The sequence below is a fragment of the Pelobates fuscus genome, chromosome 5, assembly GCF_036172605.1.
Source record: "Pelobates fuscus isolate aPelFus1 chromosome 5, aPelFus1.pri, whole genome shotgun sequence".
NCBI lineage: Eukaryota > Metazoa > Chordata > Amphibia > Anura > Pelobatidae > Pelobates > Pelobates fuscus.
The window spans coordinates 345,163,847-345,185,220 of record NC_086321.1 but is presented as its reverse complement, the minus strand read 5'-3'; the positions used below and the strand labels follow the sequence as shown (position 1 = coordinate 345,185,220).

General features: G+C 41.2%; 1 protein-coding gene across 1 annotated transcript in view; it reads left to right on the top strand.

Annotated features, from left to right (window-relative positions):
• The first annotated feature begins 248 nt into the window (after window positions 1-248).
• The window catches only part of PURG (purine rich element binding protein G), a 40,666-nt gene continuing 19,540 nt past the window's right edge, over window positions 249-21,374 (top strand). Inside the window, exons 1-2 of the mRNA XM_063455833.1 lie at window positions 249-364; window positions 18,424-19,738. Coding sequence (XP_063311903.1) covers window positions 18,443-19,417 — 975 coding nt within the window. The 5' untranslated portion in view covers window positions 249-364; window positions 18,424-18,442 and the 3' untranslated portion in view covers window positions 19,418-19,738. The remainder of the gene's footprint in view (window positions 365-18,423; window positions 19,739-21,374) is intronic.

Sequence of the window (21,374 nt, the reverse complement as noted above, 5' to 3'; positions counted from 1 at the left end):
CTGTATCCCCCCCACCTCCCTCCATCCCTGTATCCCCCCCCTCCCTCCATCCCTGTATCTCCCCCCCTCCCTCCATCCCTGTATCTCCCCCCCCTCCCTCCATCCCTGTATCTCCCCCCCTGTATCCCCCCACCTCCCTCCATCCCTGTATCCTGCCCACCGCCTGTGACGTCACGGACGCCGGTCGCGGGATGACATCACGGAGGCGGAAGCCTTTCACGCCGCTGACGGCCTGACCGGTGAGAGAGAGAGAGCGAGAGAGAGAGCGGCGCACGGGAGGAGGCAGGCTGGCTGGCGATGGGTCCGGGGAGAGCCGCCGTGACAGACCTGCTGGGTCCGGAGCAATGAAGTGACAGGGGGGGAGGTGAGTGGATGCTCTGGGTGCCATGGCAGCGGGGAGGGAGGGGGGTGCAGGATGCTGCAACAAAATCCTGCTTCCCCTGCATGGAGGATGGAAGGAGCTTCTTCTTCATGGTACATGGGGGGTAGGACTACGCCCTGAGCCGTAACACAGGACCAGAGGGTGCAGAGCATTCAGTGTGTGCTGCAGAGCATTCAGTGTGTGCTGCAGAGCATTCAGTGTGTGCTGCAGAGCATTCAGTGTGTGCTGCAGAGCATTCAGTGTGTGCTGCAGAGCATTCAGTGTGTGCTGCAGAGCATCTAGTTTCTGTGCAGAGCAAGCAGTGTGTGCTGCAGAGCATTCAGTGTGTGCTGCAGAGCATTCAGTGTGTGCTGCAGAGCATTCAGTGTGTGCTGCAGAGCATCTAGTTTCTGTGCAGAGCAATCAGGTTGTGTGTGCAGAGCATTTAGTGTGTGCTGCAGAGCATTTAGTTTCTGTGCAGAGCGTTCAGCATGTGTTGCAGCTTGGATTGGAGAGTGCAGCACATCCTAGAATAAAGCTCTGCAATAGGGGAGGAGCGCAGCACTACAACGCTACCTCGGGTCGTACAAATAGTATAGGATCTGCACAGGGTGGTATTTAATAAAAGCACGAAAATGGAATTGAATTAGAGCAAAAGAAATTGCAGCGGATAAATAGGGACACATCAGCCTAAGGGAAGTGCAGCTCAACGTAATCGGAGAAAGTAAAATGACCTTGGCAAATGCAGCGCGATACAGTGACAACAACCACGACAAACACATCAAAATTTTTATGTAAAAAGAGCACCGGCGAAATGCACGTGATTGTTGCAGCAAAAATAATTCTGGCCAAGTGCAATGCACTCTGCCATCGTAGTGATCCCAGATAATGGAGTCATTTTTGACAGAATAATCTGGGTGAGTGCAATGTTGCATTACCTTATCCAGTGCCTGTATTGTACAAAAATAAATATACGCTTTATTTAGCAGTGCAAGTGTGTGCACAGTATTAATTCAAAATAACCCATGCCGGTGCGTGTGGTAAAATAGCTGTGGTGCGTGCGACATCGTTGAATTAACCTGTGGTGTGTATGTTATTTATTATGGCATTTATAAAGCGCCAACATATTCCGCAGCAACACAAAAAGAACAGACCAATACAACAGGTAGAGAGCAAGTTTGACAAAGTTGGTCTGTTTTTTTTTTTTTTCTTTTCACATTGTGGTTTATGTAATAACTTTCACTCAGTCTTATGATTCACATTATCTATAAAATCTATACATCTATAAAACACATTACACGCAAGTGGAACCCATATCTCTTACAGTATCCACAATCCGTACAACGCCATAATGGCACCCACACTCCTTTTAGCAGTTGACATAAAAAAACAGGGGTTTATGACGCCCATTACAATCCCATACACATGGCATCTATAACACACATTGCTTATATTGCAAATGGAACCCATATCTCATACATTATCTACACTCAGCACCATAATGGCACCCACACTCCTTTTAACTGTTAACATCAGAAAATGCAAAACAGAGGTTTTTATGGTACTGTGGTGCTGGTTTTTACAGCTGTGCCTTTCGTGAAGTAGAATTGTTATTCTCAAACGTGAGGATGAGTGGACATAATTGGAGGTGGTATCACATGCTGCAGTGTTTTGCAGTGCCAATAGAGAAAAGGGGCAGCTTCGGTGGTGGCTGGCACTGGGCTGTTTTGCATAGCCTGCTGGTGTACATGCATACATCACATGATTTGGCATAGGCCTTTCAAATACAAAAAAAAACCAAAAACTGCTGGCTTTTGTAGCCTTGTTCACGTTGCTGTGTAAAGCTGCATTTTTTAAATTGATTTATTTTAACGTCCTATCTGGCCTGTAACTGCGAGAGCCAAGCATGCTATGTTTTTTTACTGCATTAACACACTGTCAGGTCTTACATTAACACAGCCAGGTATAGCCCAGTAGAAACGGCAGTTTCCCACGGCAACGTTGAAGAAACTGCAAAAGAAGCCAAGATGATTTTTTTTCTTATATAGTTTAACCCCAGAAAGGTGTGCTTAGTGTCACCTACGAGAAATTAGGGTGCATAATATGTAGGTAAACTGGTGCTTGTATATGTAGAGCAATATAATGGGTGTTAGTCCGTTCCCCGTTGCATCATTCTTTTGCTACAGCCCTTGGCAGTAGACCGTATGTTAGGAGTGATCTCCCCTGTGAGATGCAGTGTGCCAATTGTTTTGAAGATTGTGAGGATGCCGAATTGATTTTTTTGTTTGTAAATTATTTTTTTTTGTGTGTGAAATTTTAAATTGTATTTTTTATTTAAGACAAACAGCTGTCGTTGACTCTGGGACATTGATGACACTGAGAACTGGTACATGACTTGCCTTGGATAATTGGGATGTGTAACCCATTACATACATCACTTGAGATATGACGTAGTTCCACTGTATAGGCGTAAACTTTTCCTTTCTTAAACACATTATTTTTTATTTTTAACATTTAGCTTTTTGTTTTCTGATAGCTCATATTTTTACAGATACTAATTGTCCTGTATCATGACTAGGTGGATAATAGAGAACTTGAGGACCTGCGGTCTTTTTATAACTGATCGTAAACGCCTTTGAAAAGTTTGATAGTTACATTATGCCTTATCAATGTTGTTCATGCAGCTTTCTAAGTTCTCTTTTGACTTTTCTACAAATCCAAAAATGGAAAAAAAATACAACTTAAAGGACCACTATAGTGCCAGGAAAACAAACTCGTTTTCCTGGCACTATAGGGTCTTTAGGTCCCCCCACCCTCAGGGTCCCACTCCTGCTGGGCTGAAGGGGTTAAAACACTTACCTTTCTCCAGCGCCAGGCTCCCGGCCCTGGGGAACTCTCCTCCTGCCGACATCAGCGCCGCATGTGCGGCAAGAGCCGTGCGCGCATTCAGTCCGCCCATAGGAAAGCATTTCTCAATGCTTTCCTATGGACATCCAGCGACTTCTCACTGTGAGAAGCGCCTCTAGCGGCTGTCAGTGAGACAGCCACTAAAGGCTGGATTAACCCTCAGTGAAACATAGCAGTTTCTGAGAAACTTATATGTTTACAGCTGTAGGGTTAACACTAGAGGGACCTGGCACCCAGACCACTTCATTGAGCTGAAGAGGTCTGGGTGCCTATAGTGGTCCTTTAATACTATACAGAAAATAGAGAGTTGAAACTCTTTTTCTTTTTACCTCCTCAACTACAGTATATAGAACTGCCCATTGTAAAGTTGTATGGTATGTGTTAAAGGGATACTATAGTTTCCAAAACTTTAGCTTAATGATGCAGTTTTTGTATATAGATCATGCCTCTGAAGTTTCACTGTTCGATTCTCTGCCATTTAGGTGTTAAATCACTTTTGTTTCTGTTTATGCAGGTCCTGTCACATCTCCCCTGGCTGTGACTAACACAGCCTGCATGAAAACAAAATGGTTTAATTTTCAATCAGATGTTAACTTACTCTAAATGTCTTTACCTCCTGCTCTGCAATTTGCACTTTTATTTTCATTAGATGCCTCTTAACAGGAAGTGTTTAGGAAGGCTGTTCTAGTCACATGCAGGGAGGTGTGCCTGGGGCTGCATAAACAAAGTGACTTTACTCCTAAATGGCAGATAATTGAGCAGTGAGACTGCATAGGCTACATCTATACACCAAAACTGCTTTATTAAGCTAAGGTTGTTTTGGTCTTTAAATTAAATGATGCCTTATCAAAATAGAGGTTTGAAACGGTTTTACCTTCTTAACTGCAGCATATAGAACTGTATTGTAAAGTGCTTTGGTATATGTTTGTGTTCTGTGCTTATGAACAAACATTTACATATTTTTTAAGAGCAAAACACATGCATTGTAAACGCACAGTATGATTTACTGTGTCTTTGCTTTAATGTTCATACAAAATATCCTGGGGATAAAAGTAATGGTTCCAGAAGAACTACATTTCATTCAGCAGTTTGGGAAGAGGAGAGAGTTGTTTGTTTAAAAACAAATTTCTGCCGGCCTACTGTGCAATTTTCATTGCTGTGTGTATGGTTAACATTCTTTACCAATAGCACTTGCCTGTTTCAGGCACCGAATACAGGTGGACATTTAATCAACACTGTATGGCCCTGATATATTTATTCACCAACATTTACTGCATAGACAACTGCCTCCAACACTGTTCTCATGCGCACGTACTATAAGGACTATGGCTGTAGATTGCGTATATACAACAGATGTTGTTATACTGCTTCATTATGCACAACAAACAATCGTGTTTTGATCTATTAAAACAATTAATAGATTTATTTTAAATAACTGGACTTTGTTACGAAAGCATGCAGAACATGTTTTTGATTGTTGTAGAGTAACCGGTGTTGTAATTATAGTAAAAATGAATGTGCTGGGAATTGGCAATATATTTCTGTTTGCCACAAACCATCTCAGTTTGCTGTTTATATTAGAAAATATATAAATAAAATAGCTGACGTTACGCACGTTAGTGAGCGGTTAATATTAGTAATTATAATACCATTGTAAAAATAGCATGTAGCCATTAATCACACATCTCCCTAGCAACCAGTAGTCAAATTAGCTCTGTGTCCTTATTTAATCCAAGCCAGAGACCTATACCATGCCTCGCTAATGCGTTTTTATGAACATCCTCTGTAAAAAAAAAAAAAAAAAAAAAAAATCATCCCAGAAATTGGCCGGCCCTTTCCATTGTTTTAAGGGTTAATAGTGTATATTTTAAACGTCTTCCCTTTGACACCCTAGTTTCCCTTTTGATGTAAAAATATCGCTGTATTTTTCCGTGTTCAGAGATGAACTGTCCTTCCCCTCCCCCCCTCCTGAATGCACTGTGTGCGCGCTGGATTCATTTACAGATTGAGTCGTCTGTCTACCGTACTCTTCACCTCTGCAGTATTCTATTCTACATAAACACAAGACCATTCCTTCGGCATATGGTGCTGATAGTACATTTAATAAAACAAAATACATCAGAAAGCTGCGTTGATGGGTAAGAATGGTGGTTTAGATCAGACAAGGGTCAGCCCAGGTGAACAGTAAAACAGACTGCATTGCTTCAGCACAAACGGAGAGAGTGCATGTATCATTACAGTAACCCATACACATTGCATCCAAGGGCTCAAATGATGGTTTATTGCTTGTGGCAGTACATGCTTTCAAATACTTGCCCTTTTCCATTATACATGTTTAATATTTAAATGTTGTTGTTTTTTTTTCGTTTCTTTCTTTTTATTAGCCACTTGCTAAGTAAGGATATGCACGAAGGACTTACTATATGGACTGAATAATATAAAATTGCCCAACGTGAAAGGAAAACTATAGTGTTAGGTATATAAAAACTACAGTTACTCACTGATTTAGACTTGGGTGGAGTGAAATGAAGATGACATTTTAAAAAATGAATTAAGGTGGAAATTGAGGGTTTTACAAGACACACTCCTTGCTGGTGCCATCTTCACCTCTGGGATGCCTCCCCATAGGCTTTCTCACCTTTGCCTTCTCGTCCAATCCAGTACTTCTCATAGAGAAGCATTGGTGATACCGGAGAAACTGACGGAAGCCAAGCACAGAGAGATGGACACAGGTTTCTTCAGGAAGGAAGAGATTCTTTATTGGATCACCGATCGGGACTCAGAGGGACTAGCGTCACCAAAATACAGCAAGTTCTGAGCCCCGGACAATAGTGCAGGCTCCTTATATAGGCATATAACTCCTCCCATATTAAGCTCCACCCGCACATTCTCTTAACCAATCAATACAAATAAGAATTAACTTCCTGTTTGACCGCATGGCTTGTCCAGCACAATGGAGGAGGGGGAATACTACATCCTGTATTCTTGCACATGCTCCGTACACTACTGATCGTATCTTGCCTCGTGCAACCAACTGATCGATACGTCAGCATATGCACGTACACATGCCACGTGGTAATCTCGGCCTACTAAATTTATTTTTACCGAGATTCCACCACATTGGGGATATAAAGCGCATGTGCAGCAAGAGCCTTGCTCATCCATCCAAATACCCCTCATGGGGAAGCATTGAATCCACTGATTAACATTTGATGACGTTTGTCTGAGGAAGGAAGACCGCCACTAGAGGTGTGTGTACTGCTGCACCTGGTCACTTTATTGAGATAAAGTGGTCTAGGTGCCTGTTGTGATCATTTACACTATATAGACTAAAGATTTCCTCTGATAAATAGTAAATTGCAGAGCAGGTTGCACTATTTAAGCTAAAATTGCAGCTTTGTAGTTTTAGTTATCATAGCCCTCCATCATTTTCAAAATTGGAAACATTATTGTACCAGTTCTGGCAAATGAATGACTAGGAAATAGGGTAAAAACATACCTTTTTTCCAGCGTTGTGCAGATCTGTCCACACTGGCACGTCCCCCAATCCGTCTCCTTGGCTCATAGGAAAATAGAATTGGATTGGCTGAGATTGTCAATTCTGATTTTCTCAGCCAAGGAGGCGGGGCGGGGGGCAGAGCCAAATGCATTGCTTGCCAATTGCCATCTCCTTAAAGAGATGCATTGAATCAATGATTACATAAAAATGCCTGCAGGGACTGACTATACTCACCAGAACAACTACATTAAGCTGTAGTTATTCTGGTGATTATAGCGTCCTTTTAATATTTAATCTGATTTAAATACAAAAGTTCTTTATAATGACTTTGAAGGGATGCTATTAATGCAAACAATTCAAGCCGTTATATATTGATTGATTGATCCTGTTGCCTTCTTAACCCCTTAAGGACACATGACATGTGTGACAAGTCATGATTCCCTTTTATTCCAGAAGTTTGGTCCTTAAGGGGTTAAAGGGACAATATATTGAAGTGATCTGGGTCTAGTGTGCCTATTGCACTTACTGCTGCAATGTAAAACATCACAGTTCCAGAGAAACTGCAATGTTTACATTGTAGCACTAAGTCTGCCCACAATTGCTGTCTACCTGGCACCCACGAGAGGTGCTTCCAGGATCTTATTGAAATCTTGGTCCAGTAACTAACGCTGCACATCCTCACGCTCCCCTATGGGGAGGCCTAATGTGTGCAAGGCACTGGCTGCACATGTGCACTAGCGTTTGCTCGTTGAGGGACGTCAGAGGATGCTGAGCCGGGACCCTGCGCCGAGGGACATTGGCGCTGGGTCAGGTAAGTAAATAAAGGGCTTTTAGCGTTTATTTACTGTGGGAGGCAGAAGAAGCTATAGTGCCAGGAATACAGCTCTGGGAACAGTTTGACAAAATCCAGGGCACTCCATGCCTCTCTGCTCCCTCCTTAGGGGTTAATGTGGAATTTGCATTGTCAATTTTATCTATCTTAGAGAGCTCCAGGACAGATTACATAATATTGAAGTGCACTGTCTGCTAGAACAATCACACAATCATATGACAATAAAAGTGTGGCAAAGGTTAAAGGGGAACCTGAGGCACCATGACAACTTCATCAGAATGGTGTTGTTATGGTGCCAGAAGATGCTTGGTGCTGGCATATCTTTAGGGGTTTAACTGTTAATGAACAATTTAACCCCAAAGTGTTGAATTCAGTTCCAGTTCTGCCCCTCTCCTTCCGCTTTTCTCCAAGAATTGAATGATGAAGTCTTGGACATGGGAGTCGCTGATGGGCTTAACACTCTGCTGATGCTGCTCTCTTTTCACAAAATAGCTTGAGAAACTTACATATTTTTCTCAATCCATTGGAACTACTGAAGCTAGTCAGTGGCACCGAGGCTTCCTTATTCAGGAATGTTTATATTGCAGGGTTAAGACTGCCATTTGTGGCTGTCTATCAGACAGCCGCTAGAGGCGTGTTGTGCTGTTTCATGGAGTTTGACTCCATGAAACGATTCCGGGGCGTCCTCGTGCTTTGCATGTGGATGCCCAGCGTCCTCAAATCCCCCGTATAGACTAATAGTGTAGCATTAAATCCTGGCATTCGCCGTGCATGTGCACTAGGTTCCCCTTGGGAGTTGAAACTAGCACCGGAGGACCTTGCCGCTGGAATATGGTGAGTGTTTACATTTCTTTTTGCCCTTTATTTGCTGGTGAGGGCAGAGGAACACTTTGGTGTTAGGATTACTGTTTTCTATTCCTAACAGTAAAGTGTTCCTTTATTCCGAAAATATTTTTCTGTCCAGGTTGACACACCAGGGTATTCTAACTGCAAAGATGCTATCATAGACAGAAGCTAAAATTAATGTTTGTTGATAAGGATTTAAAAAATAGATTTTAACGGTTACTCCAAACACCACGATTTGAAGTGGTCGTGGGGCCTGGAGTCTGCATGTGCAGAGTTTCACAGTGAGATGAAGCAGTCACAGTGCCTACTTGTCTATTTAGCTTTCGGACAGGTGTATTTACCAAAGTGAGAATTCAAAGTGAATGTCAAATTCAAGGCAGAAACGGCTAAGCTATAATCCGCTATCCTTTCAGAATGCATACCATGGCCTCAAATTCTTACTTTTGTGATTAATCCTGTAAATTTTGCAAAGAAAGATCATAACCCGATGAAGACAAATTAATCAGAAAGACAAGGTTGTTCAAGCAGCACTGTCACCGTCGGGGGTTGCAAGGTCCCCCCGCATATGACATTGCCGCTGGTGGTCCGGGGGGTGGAGGGTAAGGGAAAACTACTTACCTAAACCTGTTCCTTGCAGGCGCTACCATTTTAATCGCGCTTCAGCGACAGGAGCCAATGTCACTGCTGTATGCGAGAGTACAGCATTGAGGTCTATGGCCGAGACCGTGAGATCCTCCATAGACCCAGCCAATTCCCTGCAGCCATCAACGATGACGGCTGCAGGTCTTGACCCATAGACTCTGCTTTGTGTCAGGTGGAGGAGAAATACAGACAGACAAAGTAGTCCCTACTTTGTCTCTGTATATTTCTTGACTGGGTTGGAATTTCCGTGAAATTTCAACAGTTACAATGAGTATTTCATAAAGATTCCATCTTTTATAAACTACAGATTTTTCAGGTAGGGGATAACAGTGCCACTTTAACATTGCGTAACACGTACAGACCAGAATGGCTGTGCTGAAACGCTGAACATGAAGTATGTAATACCTCCTAAAGCAAATATATCACTTATCCCTATATATATATTTTTATATTGTATGCCATTTTTTGTTTTATCTGTATATATGTGTATATAATATATATATATATATATATATATATATATATATATATATATATATATATATACTATACTGAAATGGCCCCGAACACAAATTGGAAGGTGGGGCCTGAAGTTGTGGGAGGGGCTATGTCCCTTTTAAAAGGGACTCCTCCTCCCACCTAACTTACCTACTGGTCAAGACATACTTTTGGCCCACCCTCCTCTCCCTCTATTCAATACTATTCAAGGTAGGCCCACTTATTTACAGGCCTACCACATACATCGGTTTCGGCACACCTCTACCGACTTTTTTTATTATTGTGATAAGTATACTCACTAGCTATTTCATACTATACTGAAATGGCCCCGAACACAAATATATTTATTATTCTTTTTTTAATTTATTTTTTTAAATTCTTTATTTTTGTTGTGCAGGTGAGTACAAAACATAGTCATGCGCCACAATAGCATAGAATAATATGGAAACATAGTCAGGTTGAGCAGTGGCTCTGAGAACTTGCACATTTTTTTAAAGGTAAAATTAGTTATATAGGTATGTCTGAACGATGACCACTTAGTTAAGATTAAATATGCCTGTAGCATCCTGACAGCAATACTCTAACATAAACATTCATGCCCTCTTGTTTCATGTAAGATACAAGCCAGAGTAATATTGATTAATATAACATAAGATGATAGTCATTGGTTGACAATGGGCATATCGGCATTTGTGATATGAATTTTGATGGGTCAAGTAAGGTTGAATTTTACCAGGGAGACCGTGCAGGTGCTGGGTCACATAAGGTGCTTTCTGGTAACTGCCTGGCTCGCCCACTAGGGCTTGTGCTTAATCTGGTTGTAACGTAACTTAAGGTGAACAACTGAGCAGGGTGAGGAGGTACAAAATATTGTGGGGTGTCCGCGGCTGGGGTATAGATTAATAGTGTAGGCAAAAACATAACCTTATATTTAAACCTTATTTACACATCTCCTACAACAGTGGGGCAGATTTGTGAGTGGTTGGTGGGGCTCGGTCGGCCCGCCAAGGGCACTCAGGTCGGGGCCACTGTCCGTGAACCCCTTGGGGCGAAAGTCTCAGAGTTGGCTGGGTTCCAGATATGTGGTCTGGGGGGATGTTTGGTTGCTGCAGAGCGTCTGGTGGAAGGCCCAAAGTAACGAGTTGTGTCTTTGCCTCCTGCAGGTCCGCTATGAGGCATGAGTTTTCTCCCTGGGACACCTGTAGCCTGTGTGGTGAGCACCAGTGATATTTTATGTTATGGGTGCGGAGTAGGGTGGTGAAAGGTCTCATGGTTGAGCACCAGGCCATAGTTCCTCTGGATAAGTCTGCGTATAATGAGAGGGCCATGTCCTCGAAGGGGTATGGTGTGTTTCCCCTGGTGGCGATCATAACCACTTCTTTGTCCTGCCGCTTTTGGAATTTAACAATGACGTCCCTGGGTGCCGCTGAAGGAGCCGTTGGCGGTTTGGGGATTCTGAATATGCCATCCAGACCTACCCCTTTAGCTTGTTTCGGCTGGAATATTTTGCCTACAAGGCGCCTCAGGAGGTGAGGGAGTTCCGAGTCCAAGACCAACTCCGCTATGCCATGGATCTTTATATTTTGGGCCCTGCATGAGTCTTCCAGTACCGCCATTTTCTGTTCCACTCTCAGGTGCTGCTGTTGCAGTGTTTTCACCTCCTGCTGGAGCGTGGCTACGGTCCTCGAGTGGTTGAGGGAGTCTTGTTCTACGATTCCCATGCGGTTTGTTAGACCTCGTATGTCTTTCCTCATGTCGGCTACATCCGCTTGGATATTCCGGCGGAGCTCCGCCAGCAGCTCTCTCATTTAACGTTTTTTAACCGGGCCGTGTCCAGCTGCGCTCTTGGTTGCACTGCCTCTTGCGTTGCGGGTAAGTGTGTGACTTTGTGCTCTGAGAGTCGCTCATCGGAGTCGTCCAAAGTCGTCGAGGTAGGCGTCCATGGTGGGTTCCAAGGCGCCATGTGCTCGCCGCCATACGTCCCCTATGCCGGTGCCCTGCCGGGGCAGTTCTTGTTTTGGTTTTTCCTGCCCATTGATGTTCAGTCTGCTATAATGGGGCAGTTTTGTTTGCCTTTTGGGGGGTAAAATCGTAGTTTTTTGTGCCTATTTCTCCGTTAATTCTCGGAGCTCTCAGAAGATGCGACTCGTTTCGGCAGTTAGCTCCGCCCTCTATTTTTTTTATTATAATTATTATTATTATTATGTATTTATATCACAGTTATTCCAGTGTTGGCTTAGTTTCCATTCGGCAGAGGCCTTCATCCAAATCACAAATGCCTATTAATCCACATGCGAACGTACAGATTGTGGTTTTGCCTTGCTGACCGGTTGTGAAATTATTTGAAGCATTTTTCAGGATTTCATTAGGAACAAAAATGTCATGAGAAGGAATTGCCATGTTTTTATGAAGACAGATTGCGTCATATAATATCTAAGTTAGAAAACGTATTTGGTAAAAATGTCCTCCAATTTTTATTTATTTACATTAAGCATTATAAAGATACTGGATTGAAAAATAATGCAAAAAATAAATAAAAAATAGAAGTTGCCTCCAAAGTTTCATTGATGCATTGTTTAGTTGGCCTGCTTGCAGCTTCTCATCATCAAGAGACTATCTCGTAATCATCTGCACAGTGGGGGCTTATGAAATAAGTCGTTTTATCTCCTAGTTTTTGGGGGTGTTTCCACATACCTCATTTGCTACCATCCAGTGCCTGATTGCCAGATTTAAATCCATTATAAGATATGGGCTTTGCACATTTATGAAGACTGATTTTCACCGGGATTAACAAATTCAGCAGAAGACCATTTTAGAAATTAAATTCACCCGTTGTTGCAGGATAACCTACAGAAATATGCAATGTTTGCTCACTGGCATACAGACATCAGGCAAATGGTTAATATAGCAAGTTTAATAAAATATTTTTATGATATCTAATAAACAAAATATTTAATAACCTACACAAATGTTTTAATTACGGAGGTATTCAACAATATTGAGTGACCAGAAAATAGATGCAAAAGTCTTAGACTGTATGCTTTCGTCAATATAATGAGCTGGATTCGGCATTCAGATCCGAATTCGGTCGCCTTGTAAGAGCACATGATGCGTGCAGCGTCGCAGAAAATGCCGAAGGAAGAAGGTTGTGGGCCTGCTGGGGGCAGCTTCAGATAAGTATATGTACCTTCTACTGCACCACGGCAAACCCATGTGGAGATGTCTTCTTCAGGGGTCCTTGCAAAAATGCAAGGATCCCTAAAGGTGACAGGCCTGCTTTAATATATATACAATTTACAGAAAATATAAAAAGAACGCCAATAGCATATTACTGCACTATATCAAAGACAATGGAATGTGAATATATTGCACTCACAAACTAGGATTAATAGTAGGCACATCAAAAATGTATGACCGCTATGTCAGGGAAACCTTCTTTCTTCTAGATCATAACATGTGGGGGGAAAAGGAGAGATATCCATATAGTGTAGGAGTAACAAGCAGTATAAACTATTTTATTAAAGTCACACTCACAAAAGGAGCTGGATTAAAAGTACATCACAATCCACTGGGTCTGTTGCCAAAGAACCAAACTGGATACAGGGAAAGCTGATTAAATAAATTATAAACCGTAAAGGTCCAAACACTAGTGAGTCTCACGCCCTATGCGTTTTGTCCGTACGAGGACTTCCTCGGGGGCTCCTCAGAAGGCCTCCAACTAACCATGATTTAAATATCCGTTACTGACAAATATAATAAAATACAATAATACACACATAAAAAATAATAAAAGTAATAGTGAATACATATCGGAGAGAATATCAACACTTTAGAACGATGGTTAAAAGATATATGTGCAAAAAATCTCATTCTTGTATGGAAAGAGAGGAAAAACATCCTACAGCAATGGAATATATAAAAATTGAAAATTAAAAAAATATTAAAAGGGGAAGAGCTAGCCACCGACCGTAGCAGATGCACATGCAAAGAGCTCCTGTGAAAGCATTGATTTACAAAGGCATGTACCTGGTAAAATCGCCTGATATTCCCCCAAAAGACGTCCAGGCATTATGGGGAAAAAAGGCTAACTCAGGAGAAGCGATATAGCCTCCACTTCACAAGATATGAGCACTTTGCTCAGAGGGACTCCACAACCGTGGCCTACTAAAAAAAAAAAAAGTGGCCAAAAGTAGGTAATCTCCAGTGGGCTGATAGGTAAAACAGTGGCAACTGGTGTTGTGAGGAATGTTGCGAGGGAGGACTCAGACATTGCATCGGAGAAGAGCGAGATAGAAGATCTCTCATTCCTTATCATTCAGAGTACACCAAAGGCAAATCCTGAACCTCAGCAATTACCTGTGGGTCGGCGGGCAAGAACGAACTTCAGCCTGGAACAAACGCCTGCAAGCAAGGCTGACATTCAAAATCTGCTGAAGGAGATGAAAGCCCTATTTGCTGCTAACATCGCATTGGTCCGGGAGGACTTGGGGGTCATAACAGCTAGACTGCAGACACTGGAGAACTCTGGTGAAATTGTGCAAGGCAGGCAAGATAATCAGCAGTCCGAGATGGACAAGGTCAAGCAAGCAAACCTCCTCATGGAAGGTAGAATTGCAGCGCTTGAAGACTTCAAGCGACAACCTCAGGATTCGGCGTGTCCCTGAGGACATTAAAGAAACCAAAGTCCTTCATTACATCCGACGCCTGCTGAGCTGCAAGCTGCCATCTAAGGCTAAAGCAATCTCGATGGAGAATTACTTTCGATTCCCAAATCAGCTAAAGCCCCGGAAGGGGTTTCTGGAGACTTGCTGCTCTGCTTCCAAACGCTACGGAGTAAGCAGCTTTTAGAGGCAGCTGTCTGCGAATCACCAACTCACCACTTTGAAGGTGCCGACCTCTTCTTCTTTAACGACCTGACTAGGTCCACCATGGTCTGGCGACAATCTCTCCGCCTGTCACTCAGCACTTGAGGGAACACAAAGTGGCATACCGTTGGGGCCCTGGCCACAAACTAACGGTGCTCCATGATGGGAAGATAATCCAATTACTGCAACAGTCAGACGCTGGGAAGTTCTTCAAAGCACTGGGACTGCCTACGCCATAGACTTTGCTGAAACCTACTCCTGGCACGAACCCCCAACCCTCGGCCAAGGTGTGGGGTGTGTGTAATATATCCTTTTACCCGCAGCAGTGGAGCCGAACTCGGCTGGCACCTGAGAAACACCTATGACATTCCTCACAACACCAGTTGCCACTGTTTTACCTATCAGCCCACTGGAGATGACCTACTTTTGGCCACTCGTACCCCTAGTCTCGCTGATATTGTGTTTGTTGTTTTCTATACGATAGTCTTTTGTTATATGCGTTTTCACCAAATGCTCTTATATAGATGCTCTCACTGGAGACTTATACCCCCCCACTAGAAGCAGAATGTTTCAGCGTTTTATACTACTTATCAAAAAATGTGCATTGCCCAGCTGATAGTTTCTTATTGCTTAACCGTTTTACCAAACTGTAGCCAGTATTTTTTTCTTTTGTCAACTGTTGCTGTTTATAACTTCTGAATGCACTCAAAATGTAGCATGCTATGCCTTTACCAATCTATAGGGTTACCTATATGCTACAATAATATATGAAATAAAATAAATATATTAAACATTTTTTATTAATAAACAAAAGTTAAAATAAAAATATATGATAAATTAAAAATAAAATATAACAATTTAATAATAAAATAAATTACCGTATATACTCGAGTATAAGCCGACCCGAATATAAGCAGAGGCCCCTAATTTTACCCCCCAAAACTGGGGAAACTTATTGACTCGAGTATAAGACTAGGGTGGGAAATGCAGCAGCTACTGGTAAATTTCTAAATAAAATTAGATCCTAAAAAAATTATATTAATTGGATATTTATTTACAGTGTGTGTATATGATGAATGCAGTGTGTGTGTATGAGTGCAGTGTGTGTGTGTATGTGTTGCAGAGCCTTGGTGGGGGGGTGGGCATTTTTATTATTATTTTTTTGAATTATATTTTTTTAATACATTTTTTTGTTAAATTATTATTTTTTATTTTATTATTATTTATATATTTTTTTCGTTCCCCCTCCCTGCTTGATACATGGCAGGGAGGGGGGCTCTCACTCCCTGGTGGTCCAGTGGCATTGGCAGTTCAGTGGAGGGGACTGGCAGAGAGCTTTTAATTACCTCTCCTGCAGCTCCTGTCAGCTCCCTTCTCCTCCGGGCCGGTCCGGTCAGCTCCCTCTGCAAGTCCCAGTGTAAGTCTCGCGGCCGCGCTATGACCCCGTGGCTCTCGCGAGACTTACACTGGGAGCTGACCGGACCGGCACGGAGGAGAAGGGAGCTGCAGGAGAGGTAAGTAAGAGCTTCCTGCCAGCCCCCTCCTACACAGCCCCATGTCTGTATTATGGCAATGTAAATTGCCATAATACAGACATTGACTCGAGTATAAGTCGAGTTAAAGGGTTTTTCAGCACAAAAAATGTGCTGAAAAACTCGACTTATACTCAAGTATATACGGTAATATATTTTATAGTTGACATGCTTTAAAGCAGGAATTTATGGAATTGAAACAAGTGCAGAGGTGGCTGCAAAATTAATAAGGAGAATTGAAGATCATCATGAAGGAAGAGTAGAAAAGTGGACTGTGGTTATTATATAAGAACAGTACAAATTAACTAATTTCCAAGAGGATATAATTATTTTATAGTTTCTAGGTGTTATATCCAGTTTTTAAATTTTACAATAGTAGATTAACAAAATGTTTGTAAATATAGGCATGTAGTTCTAAAGAGGTATTGGGCAAACCAGTACATGGGTCAACTATGCCTGAAGCTTTATAAATTAGAATTGTGTTATGTTGAAACTCGCAGCAGTATGAGACTTATCCACACTCTTTATGGCATGTTCCAGGGGGTGGACCTTGTGGAGTGGGGCAGCATACCAATGACGCACCATTGAGTGCGCCTGTGAGGAGGGTGGTAGTGTCCACAGGAGAGGGTTATAACTTGTGTAATGCCTAAGAGGCTCTCTTCCACTTCATCCGTTGGATGTTTACAGAATATACAACCTAAGCTTGAATAACTAGCCATGCAAGAGGTTATGTTTGATTAGAAGAGCTACTGAAGCATAAATGTTCTAGCCAGTGGACATACAGCTAAAAAGTTGAAATATTCTTATAAATGTTAGCCCTGTATGAACTGGGGTATAGCTGTGATGAAATGTTTGGGAGTGTGTTTTTCTTTGACTGGGGATTGGCTGGAAATCTGCGATGGACTCGCAGGGTAAATCTGAGATGAAACTAACTAAGTCATCATTAATAATTAGGAAGCAATCTAAATTTTGATGACTGCACAATTGTTTTCTTTGCTGACTCGCTGTTAAAGTGACTAATATGTTTTCGTTAAGTTAACTTGGTTTTAAAAAAAAATGTTTTTCTGTGTGTAATTCCATTTAAAGGGACACTATAGGCACCCAGACCACTTCATCTCATTGAAGTGTTTTGGGTGTAGTGTCCCTGTCCCCTTAGCCATGCTATTAGGACTGCCTCTGAAAGTTTCCTGGCCTTTCACAGATTTTAACTCCATGAAACGACCCCATACACGCTCTGTATGAAGATGTCCAGTGTCTTCAAGCACCACCTAAGAAAGCATTGATTCATTGCTTTCCTATGGGGAGGGTCTAATGGGGTCATCGCTGTCCGCACATTCGCATTTGCCCCAACCATCAGTAGAGGTCGGAGGAAGAGTCCAACCCAGTGACGAGGGAAATTGGCACTAAAATCGGGTTAAATAAAGGTTTGTTTTTTTAATCCTTGACGTCCATACTACCGGGGGTGGAGTGGTAGAGGGACTCTTTAGTGTTACTTTTTTATGTTCAGGATAAATTGTTTAGTAAGTTTTGCTCTTGTCGATTATTAGACCTACATTATCAAATAGACTGGTGTAATACATATGTGCAATAACTAATAGCGTAAAACAATTATGCTGTATAGATGTTTTTAAAATGTGGTTTTATTGTGTGTGTTTCTTGTATTTTCCTTTTTCTTGTTGCCTGAGTATCCCTCGTTAAATAATCTTAGTGGTGATAGATGTCAGAGGTGGATAAGTGTGATTGGCTTGGAAAGGTCATGGGCTTTCTTGTCTTTAGACTCCAGTAACTGAATAAGAAAGGTCTGCATAAGCTTACAGAGTAGAGAAGTGGGGATGTAAGTGCTTTGAGTGAGGGAAGGAGGGAGAGCGAGTAGGCTAGTGACATTAGAGATGGTGGGGAGTTAGTGAAATGAGCAATAGTGACGTGAGAAGGAAGGAGTTGGTTAGTGATATAAGAAAGGAGAAGGAGTGGACTGGCTACATGGTGGAATGCGCTACTGAAATGGCCAGTGGAGTACACACAAATATACTCCTGCATTCACACTCGTGATCACTCCACACATTAACCTAGTCACATGCCACTGATGCATCTCTGCAGTCACGCTCTGGCATATCACACATTTACACCTTTACAATCACACATTTTTTTATTCATGTTATATATATATGTCTCAAATTGCCATTCACAGACACAGAAATGGTGACACATAGGTACCTTACTAGAAGATTAGAACCTGAAATTTGAATACGTCATTTACAGAAGACAGGTTTCATGTGCAATCAGAGAGGGACATGACAGTTTAAGTAATACAAATGATAATATGCTGTTTATTTTTTGCTTTTGTCCAGAAATATAAAAAATGCCATTGTTTTTGAAGGGATTAATGTTTAAGTCTTTAAACTTCATAAATTTCACATGCGTTTCTTTCAATCCATTTTTAGGTGACAAGAGAAACTAAATATGGAAAGAGGAAGAGGGCAAAGAGAAGGTGCAGGTATAAACAGGAATATTTATCCTCAACAATATAGTTACCCTTCATCGCAGAACTTAGAGATACAAGAGCTTGCATCCAAAAGAGTTGACATTCAAAAGAAGAGGTTTTACTTGGATGTCAAACAGAGTGCTAGAGGCCGTTTCTTGAAGATTGCTGAAGTCTGGATTGGAAGAGGGAGGCAAGATAATGTCCGGAAAAGTAAGCTTACTTTATCTCTGTCTGTGGCTGCGGAATTAAAGGACTGTTTAGGAGATTTTATTGAGCACTATGCTCACCTAGGTCTACGAAGCAGCCATGCTCAAAGAACAGAACATGGGAGTGAAAAAGAGCATGATGCAAGAAGACGACCTCATCCATCTTCCCCTTCAGGATCTGTGGGATCAGAAGAGCCCACAACTCATAGTGTTCTAAAAACAGAATACATTGAGCGTGACAACAGAAAATATTATCTGGACCTTAAAGAGAATCAGCGAGGACGCTTTTTAAGAATTAGACAAACCATGACACGTGGACCTGGGATGATTGGATATTTTGGGCAGAGCCTAGGCCAGGAACAGACTATAGTTCTGCCGGCCCAAGGTATGATTGAATTCAGAGATGCATTGGTTCAGCTTATTGAAGACTATGGTGAAGGAGACATTGAAGAACGACGAGGTGGGGGAGATGAACCTCCTGAACTTCCAGAAGGGACATCTTTTCGTGTGGATAATAAGAGATTTTACTTTGATGTAGGCTCCAACCGATATGGCATATTCTTGAGAGTTAGCGAGGTCAGACCACCATACCGTAACACTATCACAGTCCCTTACAAAGTGTGGACGAGGTTTGGAGACAATTTTATCAAGTATGAAGAAGAGATGAGAAAAATTTATAACAGCCATAAAGAAAAGAAGATGGATGTGCGTGTGGACAGCAGTGAAGAGCAGGAGTGTCCCGAATAGACATCTGTCATTAAAGAGAAAAAAGCCTCGCAAATTTTTAATTTTTCAAAAAGAATTTGGAGACAAAATCTGTAGTCTTTTCAAGAGTCCTTTTTTTCTTTATTTCTTTTATTTTTCTTTTCTTTTTTTTCCCCCTTGCTTTTGATTTTTAGCAGAGTAACAATAGAAAAACTAAACTTTAAGGGCCTGGTATCCAGTATCTAAACTACAACACAAAATACTCTTAAGTGTACCAGCCTCCTTTAGAGCTGCTTCAATAGATTTCAAGACTATAGAAGTATGTTTTTGATCAGCACAAAGTACAACACTTAAATACCTTAGGTAAGGCTTGAATTGCACTATCAAAGCAAATTCTATATATCTATATTTCTACTTGTATAGATGTATAGATACAGATTCTACACCTAGAAAAAGACATTATCTAAAGAGATTTTTATCTATCCAATTTTAAAAGGAAAAGCTCTGCCAGGCTTGTACACAGGGCTTTCATTACTGTGAATGTATAGGAAATGCATTTACAATTTGCAAGGCTCTAATGGTAAGAGTTATCCGTAGGACAGGTGAATAAAGGTAAAATGATAGTGTGTAATACAACTAACAGTTTAAAGCCAAGGAATTTATATAACATGAAACAAAAAATACTATATTAATGGGTCAACGTAATGATTGCACCAGTAAAACAAATATATCTATATATATATAATTATATACACTCACACACTTTAAAAAAAAAAAAATGGGAGTAATATCTTTATTTTGCTTCTGCAATTGTTCTAATGTGGAAGAAGCTTGGGGGGGGGGGGGGGGGGGGGAATGGTAATTCAAGATTTTGCTTGACGGTACCGATTGCCTTTTTGATGACATTTCTCCCGTCTCCAAAACTATTTTATAAATACTGGTGCATCTCTATAGGGGTCCATTCTACTAGGAAAAACTGTTTATACTGTAAGTCAAGAGTATATATTTTTTTTTGTGTGTGTGTCAGGTAATTAAAATATATTGGTGAATGTTAAGACAGGATTATTTTAATGTTAGACGTAGTTTGCATTGTTATGAAGCATCTCCTTGCAAAAGAGAAAACAATATGTGTGGCCGATTTTAAAAACAAAGCTATTTTAAACCACACGTAAGTTAGAATACAGTACCCCTGTTTGTAACAGAGGACAATTAAACATACCAAATCTACCCATAACTATGTATTGTTTTGCACAAGGGTTGCTGACTTTGTATGTTGGGTGTAGAAGCACTACAAACAAAATTTAAAAAAAGTTTTATTTTTGTTTTTAAGAAAAAAAAAATTATATATAGAAATCTATATAAACTTGTTAGTGTTTAAATGAAATATGTATGTATATCATAACTACGCATGTCAAGAATACATAAAGAGTTGCTTTTAGTAAAGAAAAATGGGGTATAGAGTATGTATCACCAAATGCTGTTGCTGCTAATTACAGTGCCTGTCGTAATTGAGAAAATGCACATAATTAACTGGGTGAATGTAAGATCAAATATTGTGTGAGCCGGGTGCATCTCTGTTCTGCATCTCTGGTCCAGTCTGCATTTGTTTACCAGTGCTGCGTGTCTTTACCATAGGAGTTCTTGTATGTCGTTTCCATGAGTTGGTGGTATGTAACCAACAATTAGTTCTTTGACTACACCTCCACAAACGCACATCATCACTTTCGATTACTTTTAATTATATTCTAAAGCGGCATTCTATACCATCCCACCCCAAACACCAAATAATAAATATTGTAGTTCCTTTGAAATTGTACAAGTTTTCTGATCTTTGTTTAGTACTGCTATAGTCATCCGGTTTGGTGTATAGATTTATATCATTTTATTTGTTTTCCTAATTTGTAGGCAAAAGTGTCATGTTATATATTTATTACATTGAAAGAGCCACTAAGCTTTAGATTTAGGTTTGTAGAAGCAAACACTAAAGGATCACTATAGG